The following is a 22,525-nucleotide window of genomic DNA, read 5'->3' as shown; positions in this document are numbered from 1 at the left end:
AAAAAAAAAAAAAAAAAAAAAAAAAAAGCAACGCTGGGGGAGAAAGATAATACGCTGGGGGGTAGATCTAATAGGCGCTGGGGGATAAAAATAAAAAAAGGGCTGGGGATAAAAATAAAAGATCGCTGGAAAAGGATCGCTGTGATGAGAATGACGCGGAAAAAAAGAAAAGAAAAAAGGAGACCAAGGGGGAGGGAAACCCCCCTTATATACTCACAGAGAGCCATACAAAGGAGGATGGGAGATGTGTTGAGCAGGCACATCAAAGACAAAGCGAGCGTTGAGACTCAACCCGGAGAAATCAAAAGCATGGAGATCCTTCATCAGAAAGCTTAAAGCGTTGGGATAGGGAGGCAAACGAGCTTGAAGCGACGACTATCGCAAGAGAAACGCTTGAAGTGTTGGGGTTCGCAGGGGAAAAGGGTCCGAGACTTGTTTGCCACAAAGCTTTTCGGGTCCTCAACCAAACAAATGTGGTATCGTGAGGTTGCTGATGGCTTCGAAAGTGACAATTTCTCCCGAGTTCAAGTCGCCGGTTGTGGGGACTGTAAACTCTGATGAGACGCCGTGATGTTGAGAAACTTGATGGGATTGGGAGGGGGGACGGGACTTTGTCTCCTTAAATGTTATTTGATAACGGTAAACCGTAGGCTTCAATGAGTACAGAGAAACGGGGATACACGGTTAGCAAAAGTGACTTCAGCGAAATGCCTGGGCAGTGAATGCATCTGTGAGAGAATCAACAGTATCTCTGCCCATCTACAATGAGGCAAAACACGAAAGTGGAAGCGAAACTCGGCTTGAAACTCAGCCCCGGATTCATTTCCCAAAGTCCCCCTTCAGAATCCCGAACTCAATCTCAACGACATCAATGTCACACCCCTCACGATAGGCGAGTCAAAGGAAGCTCCAAAGGCGTCTGCCCGTCCATATTCAGCTATATCGCAGGCTATATGTGCCCGGATTGCCCCATTCCTCCTCAACACGGCGAGTTTCAGCCCCCAACGTCCTTTGAGCAGAGAGTTACGCTTGCAATCCAAACCGGCCTCAGGCTTTGTGCAAGGCGACGAAGATGAATTACCCTGGATCCTGACATTTGAACCAAAAATTCTTTGTATATGAGCAACAAGATTGCAACATGTCATCCAGAGAGTCATGGTGTGACCAACAGTAGCCAACATCTCGAAATGCTTTCTATCCCTCCCAGTCGCCATCTTCCTCGTCATCTTCGTCAACGACCGTTCCTTTCTTTCTTCGTGTTGTTCGCGTCTTTCTAGGTCGTGCTGAAGAATTGCGAGATTTTGTCGAGGTTTCCGCTTGAATCTCAGTATGACTGTCCCCAACGCTCTGATCACGACCGTCTTCCATCACTAAATCTCCATCCCCACCCTGATCATCCTCCTCGAGAGCGGGGAAAAAGCTTGATGTCTCGTGTGCCTGGCCGTCTTCGTCATCTTCTTCATAACCTTCGGGCAAAAATCCCCCAGCGAGTTCTTCGTCGTGGTTCTTGGGCGCGCTGCCGGCTGGAGCCCCTCCCCGTGAATGGCCAAAGACAGAGACACTCTCGTCAATCTCGCCGTATTCTTGCCGAATTCTCTCCACGATGCGCATCCCCATGAGAAACTTTCGCCACATTCCCAGTGCTGCCTTGCGCCGTTTCTCGTCTTCTTTCCGTACACGCTCCGCTTCGTCCTTTTCCAGCTCTGCCATCACCCTGTCATGATGCTCTTTGGCGATCACGACTCCCTGGATGACGGGGACAGCCATACGATGGCCAAACTCAAAGTCTACTACGGCCTCTGCGTAGTCGATGCCGAGCCTCTTGCAGACTTTCCCAACACCTCTAAAGGGGACATGTACGGCGCCTTCGGGACACATGTGCTCGGCAAACAGGTCGATATTCCTACGTTGAGTTAGTCCATGTTGAACCCCAAAAAATTATGAAGCAAACATACCCGTATTCATTCTTTGGAATGACACCATCCTTGATAGGTGGCGGTATGATCCAATCAGTCTGATCGAAGCTGTACAGCCCTTGGAGCACCTTCTGGCCAGTCATTGCCTCGGCTTCCAAAATCTCCCTCTTCCGGTTGAGAGTGGCAGCGCGATATGGCACTCTCTTCAGCGGCTCTTCGCCAACAAGAGGAGCACGACCTTGCTTGTGCCAGGTTTCTGCACTCTTGACCAGCACGACGTCTGATCGAAGATACACATCTTCCTCGTCCACTTTGCCACCTTTTCCTTTATTCTTGAAAACCTTGACTGGTTTGGCACCAGGCCTCAGCGCTTCCTCGCGTTTGAGATGTCTCTCTAGGGCGAATTCTTTGGACTGCTTGTAGTATTGTAGCGTCTCCTCACCCTCCTTGACCTCCTTCTTCTCGGCCTTTGCCGGCTTGAGGTCTGTCAGGTCTTCTTGTTGGTCGATTTCCGTCAACGGATGATCCTTGCCTCCACGTCGGTAGCCAGACATGGCTGTTTTGAACCAGTCGGACAATTCGTAACGCTTAACCTTGCCGTGACGATTGTAGACTGGCATCTTGACCGGTGGCATCCGAACACCCTTGGTGCGACCTGGAAGAACTTGCCTCTTCAGATATCTGACCGTCACATCTTTGGCGGTTCCATCGTTCGAGTACCCCACGACATAAGCAATGACCTGCCTGGCTCTGTCCGCCTTGGCACCACGAGGTTCAAACGTCTCGACGAGGTCTCGATTTGTTGCGACTGTTCCCTTGACGATGGGATCGACTGCGAGGTATTTCTTGGTGACCGGTGACAAAATCTCGGCCCAGTAGTGTGGGTACTCTAGGTCTTTGTCGATTTTGTTCGTATGCAGAGACTTGGTCGGCGAATTGAGAGTCATATCCACAGACTCGTCGTCTGTATCTTTGAAATCAGGCTCCAGATCATCTTCGGGCTCTTGTGTGACTGCGGGTAACTGCTTGGCAACTCGGGTGGACCGTGACCGCGATGGGGTGTTGTTTGGTTTCGTCTTCTCTTTCGCCTTTCCCTTCGATACCTCTTTCTCCGGCTTCTTGCTGGTAACCTTCTTGTTTGTGGTTTTGGTAGGCGTGGCCTGTTTGTTTTCAACTTCCTCAGGATCTGCGTCTTCCAACTTATTCCATCCGAAGCCTAGTGGCTGCAAACTGGCAACCATCCGAGCATCGATCCCCAAGCCCCGAAGCAGCGCGGTAAAGAGTTGAGCTCCAACATCTCTACTCCCTCTGCAGTCGGTAGCGCATTGTCGAAAACCCTCAATGCCCTCTATCCTCTCGCCAAATTCTTCGTAATCCGCTTCATGTTCTTTGTATGCTTTCGTTAGTCTATCCAGTCGTTCCAGCGACATGTAGCCCCATTTTCGGAGACCAGGAGCCGTGACTCGAAATCGTTGCTTCCACCAGGCGACTAAGGACTTCATAAGTCGAAATAGAGGATCTCCGTGGCTCATGTCTATGGCTCCCTCTTCCAGCCTCTTGGCCGTGTCGCCCCAGTCTCGGGGGTCGTGCTTCGCGCCCTTCTTCTTTGCCGTTTTCTTCGGTGGTGGCGGCCTTGCTACCAAGCCACTGTTCTGCCTCCATCGATCAACCTCATCCCAGAGTCTAGGCGGGACATGAGAAACCATGATGGCCTGGACCTCGGGGTCGCATATCCAGGAGTTCCGGACTGCATTGTGCCAAAGAAGACAAAGAACGTGGACGCAATGCGTCGCATTGCGAACTGTCCGCTCTCGCTTTGAAGGTCCCTTTTTGTCGAACTGGTTCGTCAGAGATATCCGAGTGTCCCGGATGAGAGTCAGTTCGAGGTCGCCGGACGGCATTGGCGCATCCGGTGCGAATTGCGGCGGGGCTTCTACATCCTCAAACTCAATGTCTTCTTCATCGTCATCGTCGTCCTCCTCGCCATCAGCATCGTCCGTTCTCTGCCGCTTGGCGAGAGGAACATCTTCAAAGTCGCTGTCCGAGAATGAAGAAAGCGGACTGTCGCTATCACCGCTTCCTCCAAGATCATGGAGCAGCGAATCTGAGCCTCCCGGCGTATGAGACGAGTCGAGGTCGTCGTACAGAGTCCGTTTGCGCGCAGCACCTGTCCTTGAATTCGCCTCATTGGCGCTCTTATCGGGAGTGACCGTCCCCTCAGGCGATGAGGCTCTCAGTCTTTTGCGAGGGACATATGGAGGCATCTCTTCACACGCGAATTTGGGATGCGAGGTTGAGGTGTGGCGAGAAGTGACATGTCGTCATTGACGCGAACGTGTACGCGGGATCACGTGCGCTACTCGATGAACGCTTCAGCATCTGATGATAGGTACCCTGGAGCAGTCAAACGAATATCAATTTCCGTGATGGCTTCTATGAGGAATTCCTAAATAAAGTCGCGGTCTACTGCATATGGGTTATTGGAAGATGATTTGATATCAATAACTCATCAACCGATTCTGCAACGTATAGTGTAGTGTCAGTTCTACGTCAGGTGTATGCCAATCTAACACAAAATGCAGTATCGCTGTCTTCTATGCTCCCAATTCCTCGTCCAGCTCCAACAAATCTGGTACAGTTGCTACTCATAAACGCCCGTATTACCTCTTGTGTATCCAGCCCTTTCTCCCAATGTCTTTCAAACATCTATCAAATCTGCAGGCGCTCCAACGCCCCTCAGCAGAACCAATGTATTCCCGCTCTGTATCGCCGCGCCAACCTTCTCCCCATAATCAAGCACTCTGCCTCCTTCGACATGGAAAACTCGCAGCTTGTCTCTCTCATCTGAACTCTGGTTGTTGACATTTTGTACTTGGAGACTCCGTGCTGCCGCATCCAACACCCGGCCGACGACCCAATCCTTGGAATAGAAGAACTCTCCCTTGGGAAACTTGGCCTTTGCTGTCTCGGCCTCGGCTTCCACGTACACATAGACGCGCTTCTCCGGCGCCAGTTTGTCGTCGCCCTTTGCAGTCTTTTTCAGGTTGTTGACAGCCACCATTCGTGCCGCTGCTGAGCTGGGCTTGGGCTTGGGCAACGCTCTGCCGGCCTGCTCCTTCTTCGCCGTCCCCCACGCCCGAAGCCGGTCCAAGGCAGACTTCGTCCTCTGCGCGACATCGATCTGAACGGGCCGCGCCCCAATAGGCGTCAAATTCTTGCAGTTGTGGTCATCCTTGAAGCGATGCTTCAGGCAGTAATCCCGGTTACACGTCTCGCAGTGCACCCCCGGCGTCCGCGAAGTCCCGATTGTCGTCTCGCAATCTGGCGACGCGCAAGGCTTCTCTGAGATCTTGTCCCGCAGCGTCCTCCCCTGGCCGATGGACGGCTTCGACAGCTGGGCCTGTCGCTTGCGCTCCGCCCAGGCGCCCGGGTTTGCGCACTTGTGAGCCGACTCTGAGCGGTGGTCGAGGCAGAAGGTCTTGGTGCACGACTGGCAGAAGAAGGGGAGGAAGTCGAGCTGGTTGCAGTATTCGTACTGGCAGTGCTTGCCGACGAGGCTGGCGTCTTCTCTGTCCTTCATGATGTAGCTCGTTTCTGGAGCGTCGGAATCCGAACCCGACGCCATCTTGGAGATCTGTGGAATAGGAATAAATACTTTTGACGTCTGTTTGCTACTCCTTGTTTGCTGATTTCGCCTCTCGTGATGTGCTTCAGGCAGAGCAGACGTCGTCACCTTACAAAGCGACAACTGAGTGAGTGAGTGAGTACCTGGTACGGCTGTTCGCGTTTGCCGCCGGCTGACCAACCGTGGCAAGGAAGCGTCTGGAAGCCCCTATAGCCGCCTGCTAAATTGGCGCTGAAGACCGTGCACCCTGCACTATCAAAGAAGCTTGAAGGCGATTGCGATGGATCTGATAATTTAGGGCATGGAGTATGCAATAATTCAGGAATTCGATGAATGAGTCGCCAAGCGTCAGGGGCTGGGAGCACGAGATGAGGCGCAGCTAAGGCTGCTGCAGGGTCGAAGTAGGACATCGCGGGGTCAAGCTGGGGCCCACTAACATCTGAAGCACATGTCAGATGGGATGTGAGAGCTTACTTACAGCGTCTCCCTTTGTCTACGAGACTTTGTCACGATACTAGTGGATGATGTGATATTTAAATGAAGACCATGCTGAGAAGTAAATATATAAGTATATACATACATATTAAAAGAGAGGAACTCGTCGTGCCCGCTATTGACAGCGACATCTACCATGTCCGTTCGCTCCCATACCCAAGAGTGGAGTGCTCTGCTCCCCAACGCCATATCACATGCCCAAGTCCGACTATTCCTGCTTGATAATCTTCGGATCCTTGTTGAGAAGCTTCTCTCGGCCCGTAGCCGGCGAGTCCCCGACATAGGCCTTGCCTCCAAATTTCTCAAAGCCCTTGTGAAACACCCACTCCACGGCGTCTTCGACCGGCTTGTCAAAGAGGCTGGGCAAGAAGGGAACTACAGCCAGGCCGAGTCCAATGGGGCCCCATGTTCTCAACGTGGGGTTTTTGGCATTCTTCATCGCCTTGCCAGAGTACTTGACCACGGAATGAATGGTGAATGCCGGCAATCCCATACTGGCGACGCTCTGGAAGATGGCTCTCTGCACCATGACGGTGCGCCAGTCCTCCAACGGAGAGACTACGCCAGGCGTAAGGTTGCGCGTCTCCTTCTCCGGGAGGCCAGTGAATCTCTGTTGGTGGGAGTTGAGCAGAAGCTGTGGGTTGCGGATACGCTGGTTCTGCCAGTAGGCGCGGTATCCCTCGTGCGAGACATCGCCTAGAATGTAGAGCCATGAGATACCGTATGCGGCGCGCACAAGGTGCGGGTGCGCAACTGGTCGGAATGATTCGCCAATGTCTGAAGTATAGGCGACGTATCGGTGGGCAGATAGGAGGAGGGTTCGGAGTCTGGTCGCATATGCAGCATATCGCACATTGCTCTCCGTCGAGTCCGGGGCCCTGCACACCAATGCTCTTAGTCTCTTGTCTGCGAAACCAAGGGCGAAGAAAGCAATTACCGTCCCTCCTTTATGTTGTCAAAGAAGCTCTCGTCCTTGTCGGCCTTGTCGATAATCTTCTGCAGCGCCTTGGGCAGCTTCTCTGCCTTGGGGAGCTTCGGGTCGAAGACGGATTCCTTGCGCGCTTCTTTTTGCTGTTCCTGCTGCTGCTGCTGCTCAGGCTTCGATTCGGATGACTTGCCCCACCAGCCCATGGTGAATCTTTAGATCTCTAGCACGCGATGAAGTGCAACAAGGCCAGTGAAACAAAGAGGTCTATAGAGCGCAAATGCCGGGATCGTTGATAGTTGCGAATGGAACGATTGCGAAGGTGTCGGAGCCAAGGTATTCTCTTCTCATGTACTAGCAGGCAGCTCCGTAGCTCACGGCTACCGAGACATCCCGCAGGCTAGCACGGCCAATTCGGTACAGTGACGTCGACCATGCGCAAAACGGTACCTGCGAGATTGGGCATCCACTGCGCCGAACTGCCAGCCGGGGAATAGCCGAGGTGCCGCGCCGGCCTGCAATTCCAGGCACAAGTCCGCCGTTGCGTTTTCGAGGCAAAAGTCGACTGTCCATCGGATCCCGCAAACCCTCCAGCAATCCATCGATTCCCGCCCAATTCCTCTCGTCCAAGCCCCTTCCGACGCAAATCCCGAGGTCAAGATGGCTGGTGTCGCTACCTACACTATTGCTGGCCGACAGATCGGCGGCCACTACGTATGTCCTGCCGCGGAAGAAGCCGCTCCAAGTTGCTCTGGTTCCAGCTCTCTAACATGAACATTCGCAACATCGCAGCTTGCCATGGGTTGGTTGGCTACCCTGTTTGGCGGTGCCTACTACGCTGCCTCCGGCCCCAAGAAGTCCGCCTCTGCCGCCGCTACTCCCCCGATCAACGCTTCCAGCTCTGACGAGGCCGACTTCATCAAGTGCGTTATATACATCGTGCACGACGCTCAAGCGCGGTCGACTAACTGGATGACAGGAAATTCCTCGAGGAGCAGGACAAGAAGCACTAAACAGCGAAATTCGAAAATGTCCGGCGTGAGGGATAGTGTATCGTTGTCTTGTACATATTAGATGCACGGAGAGCGAAAGAGTCTCGATATAGAAACAATGCGATCACCTTCCCCGAGCAGCCTACGTGTCAACCTGTTCGATTACACCTCTGCATTTGTCCTTTTTCAGTCTCTGCCCGGTTGAGCTTGACCAGGTCGGATATCTCACTGTGCTTCAATGCTTCAATTGGTGTAGCTGGATGCGAGCACTTTCCACGTCTAGCCAAGTGTCGCTCTGCTCGAGCTCCGGTGTGAAGAGTTGAGATATGCTGGATATTCAGACTGGGTGCCTCGGCGTTTGCTATTGTAAAGATGGGAATGGCTGGATTCCTCGTTGAATGACATGTAGTCGCCAAGTCATTCAGCAACCTTAGGATTGACTTCCTATACCTGCATCGCTATCTCTGGGATGTAGTCATATGTCGTTGATTGTGAAGTTGTGGTGATTGACAGCACAGGGGAAAATGCATGCAGCATTAGTCCTCTACGTATGCAATTCAAGTGCCCTAAGGCCTTCAATGTATCATGACGATATCAGCATGCAGACCATCGCATCTCCCCTACAAAGCACGCGCAGTTAGAGCGACAGGCCAAGACTTCATTAAGTGCTTGACACAGTAAGCTCATGAGAGCTATCCATCGTAACAGGATACAGAGAAATTCAATAATCGACTCCATGTCTTAGATCAATCTATCTCTTAGCGTCCAACCACTCTCGGCTTCATGCTACGAGCCTGTTGTTGTGCTGGTAGGTAGCCGGATATAAGCAATAATCTGCCTACATACAACCACCGCGAATCGCATATCACAGGCCGCCGTCCGACCACTCCTCATGCGTGGCTCACAGGTTCTAAAGTGCACCAGATGCAGGGCAACGGCAAGAGCAGCCTATCAGCAGGTGGGAGAGAGTTGCTGCGGGCACCGTGTAGCCAATATGTAGGCAATTGTAGCCAAATGGCGTAGTTGAAGCTCAAGCAGCCAATGTCGATGGCACCCAACCAGGCAACTCTCTTTTGGGCAGAACTGGGTCACGTGAGACGTAGCACAGCAATAGCAGTTGGAGAGGAGGCACAGAAAGCCCTGACGCGCCCCGCCTCGACTCTTTTATGGCGCATGCACCATCTCCCTAAAGCGAAACGAATCCCGCAATCCATCGGATACAACGATTGCAATTCGGACGACACCGCAAAACCCGATATCGAAGCTCGATCCCCCCCCCAAATGGCCGCCACGACAGACTCCCTGGTGGACGGCAGCGACATCTCGCCGTCGGCGGCGCCCAAGGAGCGGCACTCGCTGACGCTGGACCAGCGGCGCGCGCTGCGGCGCTGGGCCAACAACCAGACGATCCGGCCGTCGCACAAGGCGTGCATCGAGTGGTTCTTCAGCCAGTACGGCCAGCAGATCAGCCAGTCCACCGTCTCGCACTCGCTGTCGCCCAAGTACTCGCGCCTCGACGGCGACAACCCGCAGCTGTCCGGGTCGCGGCTGCGCTTCGGCAACTGGCCCGACGTCGAGAAGCTGGTGCTGCTGTGGTACCAGCAGGTCCAGGCCGCCGGCCGCCAGCCCACCAACGAGGAGCTGGGCGAGAAGGCAAAGGCCATCTTCAGTCAGCTGCCGCGCTACAAGGAGGAGACGCCGCCCGAGTTCTCGCCCGGCTGGATCCACCGCTTCAAGAAGCGCTACGGGCTGCTGATCCGTCGCCAGCGGCGGCACGGAGACGGTGGCATCAACCCGGCCGACGACATCGACTACCTGGCCGACTGCGTCCCGCGCTTCATGGCCATTGCCGCCGACACGAGCCCGGCCGCCATCCGGGAGCAGGTCCTGCGCGTCGTCGGCGTCGAGTCGAGCCTCAACACCTGCGCCCTGGTCCGCGACGAGATCATCCGCCGCCTCGCCAGCGCCCACGCCGCGCCCCTGCCCTCGCTGGCCCCCGTCGAGCCGACGCTCGCGCAACCGCAGCCCGACCAGCCGATGTATGCCGACGATGATCCCGAGGTGGTGCTGCAGAACGCTCTACGGCAGCTCCAGCAGGAGGAGCAAGCCGCCGAGGAGCAGGCCGCCGCCGTGCGCGAGGAGAGGGAGCGCGCCGAGAGAGCCGCGGGCCTCCAGCAGCAGCAGGGCATGGTGACGACGCCGAGCGGTCGTGCGCCGTCCGACACCCGCTACACCACGCCGGGCCAGGACATGGCGCCCGAGCTGACCCTCACGCCGATCCACTCCGAGGTTCCCCTCACCACTCACGGAGAGAGACCGCTGCGGTGTCCGTTTTGCGTCAACCAGCGGATGCTCCGTTCGATTAAGGAGGCTGTGGAGCACATGTCTACCCACGTTGTGGTTTAACCTCCTCCCCAAAGACCATCCTCTCTTCTTTGTGCACTCGTGTTTTTATTTGACGTCGTTGTTTTCCAAGCCGAATAGCAAACCATCGATTCCTGCTGCTTTGTGCGATTCTTCTTTTCAAGATCTGGGAGTATAGGGGGATCCAGGTCGATATTTCGGACGATAAGAGTCCTTCGCTACGCATTTGGAGTTTGATCAAGACAAGGGCGACTTGCGGAGTTTTGGTGTCTATTTCTCTTCTCGCATGCTTCATTGCCTTTACTTGATATCCCCATGACGGGAGTGGGCGGCGGTAATGCCAACAGCATAACGGGCTGCTATGGGACCAGGTGGTCTTCTGATGAGCTTACTTATATTCTACCTTAGGTATCTCCTTGGTAGGGATACAGAATTCACAGACAATATTAACTTGAAGCCTCCCAAAAGTGGTATCAAAGTCATGTCCTTTACATCATAGAGCCCAATAAACCCCCTTATATAAACCCAGTGTCCCTCAAACGCTGCATCAATGCATCCGCCTCCTGCTGCGCCTCCTTCTTCTGCATCTCCTCCACATCGCTGGCCCCAATGTAATTCTTCCAAAACTTGAGTCCCTCGAGTCCCTCCTCGCGACACAAGGCCCCCTGCTCCTCCGCCATGAGCAGCTCCTCTTCCGCAACGCCCAGGCTCCAGCCAAACCTCTCCGCGGCCTCCTGCGCCGTAACGCCGCGCCCAAATTCGCGCCAGTCCCACGCGACGTCCCGATCGGGCGGGAACTCGTGCAGGTCCTGCAGCCACGCCAGGATAGACTTGACGGTGGCCTCGTCGGTGCGGTCCCGTGCCTGAACCACCATGACGCCGCTGCGGAACGTACGCAGCCGCACGGGGAGCTTGAGAGCCTCCCACATCTGCGCCGCCTTCTTAAAGTCCATCGGGCTGACCAGCTCGACGCCGCCGCGCGCCCGGTTGAACATGGCCCACAGGTCGACGAGCGTCAGGATCCCGCCGGCCCGCTTGAGCACGCCGCGGGCGTCATCGGTGAGGAACTCGGCTAGGTTGCGTGCCAGCTCGGAGAAGTAGAGCGACTCGGAGCCTCCGCCGCCGACAATGTCCTTGGTCGTGATCAGCCCGAGCTGGTGGGCGGATTCGGCCAGGATGGAATTCTCCTTGGACGTGACATCACCGCTGGCGCCGTTGACCTGCTGTGCAAATCGTTCTGCTAGCGCTACCACCTCCTTTGCGGAAGCCATCAGGGCCTCGAGGTCCTCGAAGGCGCTGCCTATGAGAATCTCATTGTTCTTGCGCATGTTCAAGCCCAGCTGCTCGAGCCCAGCAATGCCAGCTGTTTTGGCCTTTGGAGCGGGAGCGCCCGGTAAACCGTTGGTGGAGTTGTCCTCGACCAAGCGATTGCTTTTGGGAGCGGGAGGCGCATCTTGCAGCAGCCATTTCCGTTGTGTCATGGCACTCTTGAGACGCTCGTAGAAGATCTTTTCTCCGCCACCTCGGAACGATATCTTGACACTCTCCGCAAACTCATTGCCGCCTGGGCTCGCCTTGCTATTGCTGTCCTTGATGGGTCCCGGAGATTGCGTCCTGGTGTAGTCCGAGTTATTGGATATGGCAGGCGGTAGATCTTGTGAAAGCAATGGAGCTCCACACATCTCGCAGGATAGAAGGGAAGGATGATTCGAGAATGTGCATCTCGGACATTGAAATGAGACGGTAGTGTCTGACATCGCCATGGAAGTACTAGACGCCGAAAAGGGGTCGCTTGGTTGTGGAGTAGTTGTTGAGGCTTGCTGGCTTGAAGTGGACGAAGCTGTCGGACGGTTGCTTGCGCTCGTGATGGCGGCCTTGAGCACCTGCGACAAGGTTGGTTTGATTCCGCATGCCAAGCATGGTGGAAGCGGCGTGTGGGCATTTGCCGTAACTGGATCAAAGTTTGAAGGCACCGGGTTAGAGAAGCTGCAAATGGTGCAGACCCAGGTAGCCGTTGTAATTGCCGGAGGCCCAGACGGAGGATCATATGCGTTGTCTGCCTGTGCTGGAGACGGCGTACTGCCTCTTGAGGCGACTCCGGTGTTGGATACCACACGGTTGTGAAGCGTTGATCGCCTTAGAGGCTTGGGCACAAGAGTGATCTTGGCCGATGACTTGAGGAACCCGGCATAGAATTCATAGCGGTCCACTTCCTTCAAGTTGAGGGCGACCGAGTTCTTCCTCGGCTCTGCCTTGTCGACATAGCAGATACGATGTGAAGTCAGGTATACCTGGCCATTCTGCTGGTTGGGGAGCTTGTACTTCCTGTCATGTCCTGTCAGCATCGAGCTCCCAGGCAGCCTGAGAGGAAGCCGAGATGCTCACCCCTCGTACAAGCCGACATTGTCCTGCACAAAGAGCAGTGCTTCATCCGGGAGATACGAAGGCCGCAGCGCAGTGGTCAGGTCAATGTGCTTCAGGAACATCCGTCATACGGCAGTGGCATAGAGCCAGCCTTCGGTGAATGAATGACTCGGCCTGAGATTCGGTGATGCGCTGAATACCGATGCAGCGATAGCACGTGCCAGAGGGATCGCAAAGAATGGGGGAGGCTGGACGTTGGTGTTCGGTCGGACAGGAGTCTCCAACAATGAGTGAACAGATGTCACAGAGAGAGTAATATTGAGGTGCTCTAAAGATCGACGATAAAGCTTCAGTAACGGCGAGTCTAAAGTGGTGATGATGGCGAGTGCAATCGATGAGGCATGGCCACTTCAAGTTGCCGTTGTACCACCAACAAGCGGTACGTACCTCACCCGTCGCTCCATCCAGACACGCCAGCCCAAATTCGGCCTAAGGGGCCTACTGCTATGGCCGGCATTTAACCGGGCTGTCGAGTCACGGGACCTGGCTTCGCACATTTTGCCCTGTTGCAGCCCAACTTCGCTCGGTGCTTCCTTATCTCGCCTCACCCAACAATTATCGCGACGACGAATATCGACTATCGACCCCCGTTGCCCGCGCCGGACTCTTCGTCCGCCCTTGCTCCATCGCCGCAGCTCGTAAAACTAACTCTCAGCTCACTGCCTTCAGCACTTCAACCGCTGCCGCCGCCATGTCCAGCTGGTCGAGTGCCCAGCATCCGCCAGGCGTTGCTCCTCAGGCAGCTTACGCCTATCAACACAGTGAGTCTCTCTTCATCCCTTCCTCAGGGGCTTGTTCTAATCTCATCTCGTCAGCGACACCGGCTTTTATTCCAGTTCAAGTACGACAAAGCTTCGGCTCATATGTTGCGCCTCCGCCGCCTCCATACAATCCGTACGCGTCAAGCTCTCCTCAGAGTCAGCCCGCCACCCCCACCACCAGCACATCACAAGCAGCACCTGTAGACCAGTCCAAAGGAACCAAGACCGAGTGGCCGGAATCGGTTCGACGATATGTCCAACGGTCATTTCATCCCGAGAATGACGACCCCTCTGTCTCCCGTGCTGAACTGGAAGCCAAGTTGAAGGATACCATCGGCAGCGCCAAGGAGAACAACTCGCTCTACACCATCGACTGGGATAAAATGCCTCTGCCCCAAGCGTTGGTGAGGGCCGACCGCGAGGCGCAACTCAAACTTCACCACCGTGCTGCCCCGATAACCCAACCGATATACACCGACGACTCGTTCAACCCTAGAAAGCGCAAGTCGAATGACTTTCCAAATGACTCCTCCGCGCCCCCGTGGCACTCTACTAACGCAGGTCGATCCCTCGAGGATCGCATTTCGTATTCCCCCGAAAAGCGGGCAGCCCTCGATGACCCCAAGTCTAGTAAGTTCCAGAAAGAAGCCAACAAGCGCAAGCGGCGCTTCGAAAACGAGTACAAGGCGGCCAATGTAGCGTCGCTCAGCCTGAACCCACCGCCGCCATCCGGTCCCATCGTCGGCACCTCTGAAGTCCTTGAAAAGAAGTATCTCCGCCTGACTGCTCCCCCTGTTCCGTCAAATGTGCGACCCGAGAGAGTTCTCCGTCAGACGTTAGAGTTGTTGAAGAAGAAGTGGAAAAAGGAGGGCAACTATTCCTACATCTGCGACCAGTTCAAATCCATGCGCCAGGATCTCACAGTGCAGCGCATCAAGAACGATTTCACCGTTTCCGTTTACGAGATCCACGCCCGGATTGCCTTGGAGAAGGGGGATATTGGTGAGTATAATCAGTGCCAGACCCAGTTGCGGTCGTTGTATGCAATGGGCCTTAAGGGCAACCCCATTGAGTTCAAGGCGTATCGTATCCTCTACTTCATTCATACTGCCAACCGCACCGGCTTGAACGACACTCTGGCAGATCTAACAGCAGCGGAGAAGGAAGAGAGGCCGATCAAGCACGCGCTCGACGTGAGGTCTGCGCTGGCGCTGGGCAACTACCACAAGTTCTTTCAGCTGTACCTTGACACCCCCAACATGGGTGCATATCTGATGGATATGTTTGTCGCCCGGGAGCGCCTTGCGGCTCTGTGCAACATCTGCAAAGGGTGAGTTTCTCCGTCCCTCCTCTTTACCGACCATGACTAACTTGCCAATAGATACAAACCTGACGTCAAACTGCGCTTCATCACTGAGGAACTCGGGTTCGAATCAGACGCTGATGCTGCTCAGTTCATCATTGACTACCAGGGGCAACATCTTCTTGAAGACCGCACAGAGTACATTGCGTTCCTGACTGGTAAAGCCAATGGCCTCTTCGAGAACTCTAGAGCCGCGGCTTTCCAGAAAGTGGACATCAAGGGGCAGATCTGAATTGGTCGCATCGCTCCTTGCCATGCCACTCAGGCCTCTCTCCTCTCCCTGCATCATTTATTGCATATGGCTCACGGCCACCGGTCGCCTTCTTCTTTCTGCTCTTCTCTCTCTTTCTGAAATTGCCAGCCCGCGCTTGATACCTAACGAATAGAGCGTCTTGCCGGCTACGGCGGTGACGTCTGACGATTTCTTTTCCTTTTCATTTTGCAATTCGTCTATAGACACGGTCTCATATGACGGCTTTTCTCTCTTGTCCTTGCCTCCATTGGACAGTGCCAAGTCACTTCTATCCACGCCCGAGGAAAAGCAAATTCTTGGCATTCACGTCGATTCCGGCGGTGCTCTGCTCAAACGATTCTCTGTTCTAACTTGATACGTCAGATCCCTGCTTCCGTTGTAAGGAGGGATATGAGTTGGTTATGGTAACAACTCCAGCCTGTTGGATGTTGAGAGATGGATTCCGACGATGGGTGGGGGATGTTTGCCTGAAAGTGTCTCATTGCGAGGACACATTTGGTGTTTTGGCTTGAGCATCATCACGGGTTGGATGGAACCGTTGGAACACTGGAAGGTTTACGGACGGTGTTGGGCGTTGGTAATGGCTGCACAGCAAACAATGGTTCTTAGTCTGCTTTGACGCGAAGTTCTGATACAGGGTCCGCGGCATGCATGACAGAGTCGGAACTATCATGAATTGATCAAAAGTTGACTCTTATGAAGATTGTTTTGAGAATTGATACACACTATTGCTACCACTTCGAACTCTCTGCTGCTTGAGGTGTGAGAACTATTGGCGTCCAAAGTGCAACCAACCTTGAAGGCCTTGGTGTAATCGATGAGGTTCAGGGAATGACGAGTCAGGTTGCGTGGCTCTCTGGTAATAAGGTGAAAGTTTTCGTTTCCCTCTTGACTCTATTATCGCTTCCGCGTTTCACCATTTGGAGGGGGTAGCGCAAGACGGCAAGCCATGTGGACAAGGGGATGCATCGTTCGGGTGGTGGAGTCGATGTAAGGCAAGGTTAAGGTAGCAGTGGATGGGGGACGGATGCCACTAGAAGTTCTGGAAAAGACGCTGACCTGGAGGCGTCACAGCCGAAGAGAAGATCAGTGTGATGTTCTGCTTTTGGAGGATTACGGCGGGCTCTTGTTCACGTTGAAGCACTGTGATGTTGAACTATATGGGCTTGGTGATGGGCTTGATGGGCTTGATGGGTGTTGCTGTGAGGCTTAGGGCTATACTGTATGTTGTACCGACCGAGTCGATATAGGACTTGCGTGTACTAGTATGAAGGAATAGAGTCTAGGTACTTGGCGTGCTTGACTCAGAGGGCTGAGTTCTTTCTGTTCTTTTTTTCCCCTTCGGTGCACGGTATAGGAACTGTATCAAGAACGCAGGTGATGCAAAATCCAAAGGACGGTGGTACTTGGTTGAGTAAGGCACCAAAACGGAATGAATCGCAAGGGAAATGAAATGGATGCCCAACCAGAGGAGACAGTAATCACACTTTCAGCCTCGTCGGCGCAGGGTGGCGCTGAGCATACAGGGGTTCTCTGGCTGGCTGGGAAAAACATCTTCGTTCGAACGAGTACTCCAGATACAATGACCGGCTCGTCTCGTGTAGCTGGACTGGACCGTGTGCCCTTTTGGGTTACAGACGCGGATGCAGCGACGCGGGTGTTTGTACAGCTACCGGCAGGCTGGCAACCCAAGCGTTGAAAGAAGCGCCGAGATTGGACGAGAAAGCACACACTGGTGGACAGGAGGGATGGGTGTTGATGTACATGAATTTGGCCTGCAACCACCTGCATGCACATCATGGGTCCGATTCACCCATCATCTCTTGTTTCGTCCAAGCTCAGGCTGCATTACAGAAGAGAAAAAGAAGGGAAGAGAAGAAAAAGGCACCCGGGTGATATCACATCACATCAAACCCTTGCTGCATCCCTTGTCGCCTGGATGAGACTGACCTTGCGCGCGGCCGCCCATTGGCAGGGCACATCCATCAGCTTTTCGACGTCTCTTCTGGCGACCTCTTCTGCGCCTCTTTGGCTCGCGGGCCTATGGATGCAACCCTTGAATGGACTCAGCGCTTGGACGCCGTCCGGTTCAGCGCTGCCCCCCCACCGGCGGCCCCCCCTGTAACCCACCTGGGATCCCTCCATCCCGGCCGTCGAGGCGCCGAGCACCCACTGAATGGCGCTCTCACAATGAGCAGAGGGCCACTGACGCCTCCATTGACGCAAGCCCAGTGCTTTTCTGTGGCGCGAGGGCTTGAGGTCAGGCTCGCTGCAGGCCGGCCGGGGACAGACAGAGGCGGAGGGAGAGGAAGGGACAGGGACAGGGCTCGTGAGCATACTGATAGGGAACTCAATGGCAGACACTGACTTGTTCGTACCCTGCTCCTCTTCCACGTCGTTTCTCCCGTTGCCTGTCTGTCGCACAACGTGAAGCCACAGCCGGCGCTGCTGGGTACCTGCCTTGAGGTACCCTCCTTGTAGCCGGGCAGCGTAGCGAGGGTCTGGCATACGTCGGTCGCAGCCTCACGCGCGTAATATACGCACTATACCAGGGAATCCCCAGGTCGCACACGCGCGCACGAGGGCTGCGAGTACAAGGATTGGACAGGCGCTCATGTACACTGAATGGATGGATTCCCGTCCCTCGTCCCTCTCATTGACGAACCCACAGCCACTGCAAGGCAAGTTCCGTGTCCGCTGCATTGGTAAAAGGCCTTTTCCCACCTCTCTCTCCATCTGCATCTGTTCCAGCCGCTTCCCATCGTCGGCCATACTGCCAGTCTCCTCTGTATCGTCTCCCGGACCAGATTCTTCCATCATTCCTTCTGGTATCTCCGCTTGGACCACGCCCGTAGATTTGGTCTCGTCCTGTCCAGGGCGTTGCGCCGGTGATTGCGCCATCCTCTGTCTGGGCCAAGTGATATTTTTCTTGACTCGGACCGCCTCTCATATCGCATCTGCATCGCATTGGCCCAGAGTGCGAACCTGGAGGCCAAGCATCACCAGCTCCACGGCTCGCGGAAGCCCAGCTGCACGTTTCCAGGACGGCCGCCTGCATCGCCGAAATCGTGAGGCCGGCCAGCAGGTACAAAGCTCAAAGAGCCCAAGCACAAGCACAAGCACAGGCTCAAGCAGCCAAAGCGCTGGCGTCGCGACGACCATCTTTCTAGAAGCACGAGGCGCAGCCGACGCACCACAAGAGGCTAGCGGGCTACTGCTGCTCCCTGGCAGCATCTGATATTGCCGGCTGCTGAATAGCACGCGCACCAACTTGGCTGTGCGACTCGACCGGGCAGCGCAGCTTCTCCTGCATCCAGCCGGCCTTCTGCTTCGTTGCCTCATCCTCGTCGCGCGGCCTTGTCCTGCCTCCGCCAGTCTCGCCTCGTTGTCGCCGGCTGGCCGTTGGCACCGCAAAAAAAAAAAGTGCCCTCCACTCCCTGGCCTCGCCTCGCCGCCTGAGCTCGACTTTGTGCGCACCCCCCTCGCTCGCCCTCGTCGCCAACGTCCCAGCCGCCGAAAAACCGCTTCCGCCTGCGACGCTCGCACGAACCCGATAGTCCCTCTCCAGCCAGACCACCACCGTCCAGACCCTCACGCCTCGCATACGCCTCACATCCCGGCCGTCACGGGCTCGTTACACAGCGCGACACTGCAATACAATACACAGGACAAAAGATGAAGGTGCGTCATTGCCAACTGCGCAAGTCATGCGCTGCCAGCTGCAAACCGCTCCCCTCCCCAGCGCTTGCCGGACCGGCGACACGATGGCCCTCGTATATCGATCGTCTTGGGCTCGCCAGCTGCCAGCTCCTAAACCTGCCTCCGTCACAAGCACAACAGTCACGGCGCGCGCAGACGAGATAAACAAACAGGCTCCCTTGCGACCAAGTCTCGGACCAAGAGAGAGGAGATCAAGACTAACAGCCATGGCCTTCCTGCAGGCGCTTCGCCGGTCTATCAAGGGCGACAAGGAGAAACAACACAGTATCTCCATCACCCCCAAGGCTGCTGTCGCAATCGTTCCGCCCAAGAAGGTTCGTCGATCAGCGTGCTGCGTTTGCAAGAGTTCACTCCCCTCTCCCACCCAAATCCCCAGCGGCTGTTTTGCGGTGCGTTCGCCTGTGTTGGAGTCGACTGGGTCGCATGATGGAGACATTATATCCGCGCAAAAGCCAACAGCCTTGCCCACCCCCCCGGTCTTTCTTCCTTGTTTCGAGCTGCGTTTGCAAATGCCATTTCATTTCGTCTCTTGTCGAATTTCTCACCTAGCGCCTCCCCAAGCACGGGCCGTTTGTGGGCGAGCCTTTTCTCACGCTCTTCGCAGGTCATCCGAGCACTCTACGACTACGAGGCCCGCTCCCCCCAAGAGCTGAGCTTTTCCAAGGGCGACTTCTTCCACGTCATCGGCCGCGAGGACGATTCCGACTGGTACGAAGCCTGTAACCCTGCACTGCCCGACGCGCGTGGTCTCGTGCCCGTCGCCTACTTCCAGGCCCTTGGCAAGACTGAGCGCGACAGCCACACGTCAGACGGTCGCCCGTCCACTGCCAACAAGAACCCTGACCACGACTCTGGCTACGGCGAAGCCAACCCCGTCATGCAGTCCCCAGGCTCTTCCGCGTCGGCCAGCCGGCGCTTGTCCAAGTCCGCCAAGCAGGGCGCCATGGTGTACGGCGTTGTCATGTACGACTTCAACGCGGAGCGGCCCGACGAGCTCGAGGCCAAAGCCGGCGAGGCCATCATTGTTATTGCGCAGTCCAACCCGGAGTGGTTCGTCGCCAAGCCCATTGGCCGACTCGGCGGTCCCGGTCTGATTCCCGTCTCCTTTATTGAGCTACGTGATATGGGCACGGGCAAGGCCATTGAGAATCCCGGAGAAGCCATCAGGAAGGCGGGCGTCCCCAAGGTGGAGGAGTGGAAGAAGATGGCCACCGCCTACAAGAACAGCAGCATTACCCTCGGCAAGTTTGAGGGCGGAGGTCCGTCCCAGCCGATTGAGCAGGGCATGGAGCGCCTGAGCATCCAGAATGCCCCTCAGGTGAGTTGTGCCCCCATCATCTCGACCCCTTTCAGTATCTCTCTACTCTACAGCCTCCTCCCAGTTCACTCCATCTCTCGTCTCCACAGCCTCGCCTCATTCCACTCCACCTCTCTTCCCCAACAGCCTCGTCTCATTCCCATACTTTACTTCTCTCCTTTCACGCTATCCAATATCTACATCTTGCTCCACCTCACTCTCTGTTTTCGACTGCTTGCTTCTCTGCCGCTTCATCTGCTCCCTCCCTTTTCTCTTCTCACTCGCACTACCTTTACTCTCCCCTTCACTCATCCTCTGGTCACTTCCCTTCCGTGCCCTCGGAACCTCTCCTCCAGCCTCGCCTCTTGACCAGGCATTAATCAACCCCCAACAGTCCCAAACCCCCAGCGGCCCCCCTCAGCCTGCTGCCCAGCCCCAGCAGACCGAGTTTGTATCCAGCGCGACGACGGAACTCTACGCCCCCATCTCTGCCCGAATACCCCGTTATTGCTTTGCCGAAGACAAATATTGGTTTGTTATCGAGACGCAGCTCGAAGATGGGCGGCACTGGGAGCTGTCCCGATACTACGAGGACTTTTACGACTTCCAGATTGCCCTTCTCACCGAGTTCCCTGCCGAGGCGGGCAACACTGGAACCCAGAAGCGAACCCTCCCCTACATGCCCGGCCCCGTGAGCTACGTGACAGATGCCATTACCGAGGGCAGGCTGCATAACCTTGACGCATACGTCAAGAACCTGCTGAACCAGCCCCCCTACATCTCCCGCTGCACGCTTGTCAAGCAGTTCTTCGCCCCCCGAGAAGGCGATTACGAGATGGACCCTGCCACGGTGGAGGAGGAATACCGGCTATCCCAGGGCTCCCAAGGCTCGTCGTCCGGGTCACATGCTAACCCCGACTCGGTGCAGTCGTCGCGCAATAACCTGAGTGGCAGCGGATACAATGGTCTCTCGGCTACCCCGCGACAAGTCAGCAACCCGCAGCAAGGTGAGTTCTCGCGGCTGCTCCCGTTGATTGCCGACTGTCGGTGAGACCCCAATGGAATACTGACTTTGCAACTTCTAGTCATGCAGCAACAGGTGCCTTCGCAGCCGGCTCAGCAGCCAGGCCAAGCCTCGGCCGCCATGAAGATCAAGATGTTCTACAACGGCGACCTGATTGCCATCCGGGTCCCCACCAACATCCAGTTCCAGCAGCTGTGCGACAAGGTCCGAGATCGACTCAAGGTGTCGCCCAACGAGGAGCTGCAACTGTTTTACAAGGACGAGCAGACGGGCAACAAGCCTAGCCTGACCAACGACGCCGATCTGGACTACGCCCTCGAGCGCAACGAGAAGCTGATGCTGTACGTTGAAGTGGTGTAACCGCGACCACTGGGAGCTCATTAACTCTTCGATGTCTATACTTTTTCTCTTCTACTTTTCTTTGCACGACTTGGGCCGCCTGCCGTGGTGTTGGAATGTCACGACGCGACGGGTTACGGCGATCGACGTCTTGTATTGGTGATACCCGCCTTTCAATCAGCTGGAGCTTGGTTCTCTTGTTCTTCTCGCACTCGTGTTTTTTTTTTTTTTACTCGGAAACAATGGTCTGGATTTTTTTCCCCCTGGTGCCTTGCTTCTCCCTGCTTGTCCAAATCAGTCCCACTGATTCTGGACGAACGTATGGAGAACGGTGGCTGCCTCACGGCCTATCCGACAACACGGTTTTCATCGCCCTTATCAAGGAGACACCCTCTTCGTTCTTCACTTTGTTCATCGGGTACTGTTTACCGGATAAAAGGAACTTGTTTCGATTACAAAAGGCCACATTGTGCGACCAGAGGATAACACGCCTTTCATGATTTTGTTTTCTGTTTTCTCACTCACTCAAGATACGATTCCGGTTAGCCAAGCCTCGAAAAAGGCGATGGGGAAGGAAGACGGCCTCCCTTGTTCTTTGGTCGAACCCCTGAATCGGATGTGTTGTTATGTAGGGTCTAGTCCCGAGTCCTTGCCTTGTTTCTTGAGTCTTTCCTGTGTCATCTCGTTTTGTTCATTTTTCATTTGTCAGAGGGGGAAATGGGGGAACAAACTATACCTTGCTTTATGGGAGAGACGCGACTGGTGGATGTAGGGGGTTGTGGCAGATGCAGGGAGGATGCGAGGAAAGGACTTTTCACACTGATCTTTTGATGTGTGATATCGATGAGCGGGGGTGAAGGTGGAGGATGCGGCAAGGGGTGGGATGAAGAAGACTTTTGTATGTGACTCTGTATGTATGGATGGAACAGATGAAGGATGTTTGGTAGGCAGATTCGCAAGAAACTGCAAATTTAAAAAAAAGGGTTCAACACAAATGGACGTGTAGAGATCAGCAGTGGACAGCATA

The 22,525-nt window shown here is 55.1% G+C and overlaps 9 protein-coding genes across 9 annotated transcripts; 4 read left to right on the top strand and 5 right to left on the bottom strand.

Moving 5' to 3' along the window:
* Positions 1–1,194: 1,194 nt before the first annotated feature.
* On the bottom strand, positions 1,195–4,180 carry CCMA1212_007682 (DNA repair protein rhp42; the record flags this gene model as incomplete). Its single annotated transcript, XM_073704845.1, has 2 exons — positions 1,195–1,903; positions 1,956–4,180. The coding sequence occupies 2 exons, from the start codon at positions 4,178–4,180 to the stop codon at positions 1,195–1,197; spliced, it is 2,934 nt and encodes a 977-aa protein (XP_073556694.1).
* Positions 4,181–4,614: 434 nt separating this feature from the next.
* On the bottom strand, positions 4,615–5,541 carry CCMA1212_007681 (AN1-type zinc finger protein 1; the record flags this gene model as incomplete). The annotated part of the gene is made up of 1 exon (XM_073704844.1): positions 4,615–5,541. One exon carries the CDS (start codon positions 5,539–5,541, stop codon positions 4,615–4,617), a length of 927 nt encoding a protein of 308 aa, XP_073556436.1.
* A 703-nt stretch (positions 5,542–6,244) lies between these two features.
* CCMA1212_007680 (uncharacterized protein) lies at positions 6,245–7,353 on the bottom strand (the record flags this gene model as incomplete). The annotated part of the gene is made up of 3 exons (XM_073704843.1): positions 6,245–6,914; positions 6,974–7,174; positions 7,346–7,353. The coding sequence occupies 3 exons, from the start codon at positions 7,351–7,353 to the stop codon at positions 6,245–6,247; spliced, it is 879 nt and encodes a 292-aa protein (XP_073556437.1).
* Positions 7,354–7,621: 268 nt separating this feature from the next.
* CCMA1212_007679 (uncharacterized protein) lies at positions 7,622–7,974 on the top strand (the record flags this gene model as incomplete). Its single annotated transcript, XM_073704842.1, has 3 exons — positions 7,622–7,675; positions 7,754–7,884; positions 7,941–7,974. 3 exons carry the CDS (start codon positions 7,622–7,624, stop codon positions 7,972–7,974), a joined length of 219 nt encoding a protein of 72 aa, XP_073556552.1.
* Positions 7,975–9,234: 1,260 nt separating this feature from the next.
* Positions 9,235–10,359, top strand: CCMA1212_007678 (CENP-B-like protein; the record flags this gene model as incomplete). Its single annotated transcript, XM_073704841.1, has 1 exon — positions 9,235–10,359. One exon carries the CDS (start codon positions 9,235–9,237, stop codon positions 10,357–10,359), a length of 1,125 nt encoding a protein of 374 aa, XP_073556551.1.
* A 473-nt stretch (positions 10,360–10,832) lies between these two features.
* Positions 10,833–12,803, bottom strand: CCMA1212_007677 (Vacuolar protein-sorting-associated protein 36; the record flags this gene model as incomplete). The annotated part of the gene is made up of 2 exons (XM_073704840.1): positions 10,833–12,642; positions 12,703–12,803. The coding sequence occupies 2 exons, from the start codon at positions 12,801–12,803 to the stop codon at positions 10,833–10,835; spliced, it is 1,911 nt and encodes a 636-aa protein (XP_073556546.1).
* Positions 12,804–13,432: 629 nt separating this feature from the next.
* On the top strand, positions 13,433–15,097 carry CCMA1212_007676 (uncharacterized protein; the record flags this gene model as incomplete). Its single annotated transcript, XM_073704839.1, has 3 exons — positions 13,433–13,502; positions 13,557–14,832; positions 14,884–15,097. The coding sequence occupies 3 exons, from the start codon at positions 13,433–13,435 to the stop codon at positions 15,095–15,097; spliced, it is 1,560 nt and encodes a 519-aa protein (XP_073556545.1).
* A 1,929-nt stretch (positions 15,098–17,026) lies between these two features.
* On the bottom strand, positions 17,027–18,019 carry CCMA1212_007675 (uncharacterized protein; the record flags this gene model as incomplete). The annotated part of the gene is made up of 2 exons (XM_073704838.1): positions 17,027–17,619; positions 17,668–18,019. The coding sequence occupies 2 exons, from the start codon at positions 18,017–18,019 to the stop codon at positions 17,027–17,029; spliced, it is 945 nt and encodes a 314-aa protein (XP_073556716.1).
* A 1,025-nt stretch (positions 18,020–19,044) lies between these two features.
* Positions 19,045–21,519, top strand: CCMA1212_007674 (Protein scd2/ral3; the record flags this gene model as incomplete). Its single annotated transcript, XM_073704837.1, has 4 exons — positions 19,045–19,152; positions 19,443–20,156; positions 20,530–21,142; positions 21,221–21,519. The coding sequence occupies 4 exons, from the start codon at positions 19,045–19,047 to the stop codon at positions 21,517–21,519; spliced, it is 1,734 nt and encodes a 577-aa protein (XP_073556547.1).
* Positions 21,520–22,525: the final 1,006 nt, after the last annotated feature.

The sequence above is a fragment of the Trichoderma ghanense genome (genome assembly GCF_004382785.1).
Source record: "Trichoderma ghanense strain CCMA-1212 chromosome Unknown scaffold_10, whole genome shotgun sequence".
In the NCBI taxonomy this organism is placed as follows: Eukaryota; Fungi; Ascomycota; class Sordariomycetes; order Hypocreales; family Hypocreaceae; genus Trichoderma; species Trichoderma ghanense.
Note: the sequence above shows the minus strand (reverse complement) of the source record. Positions and strands in the feature narration are given on the sequence as shown.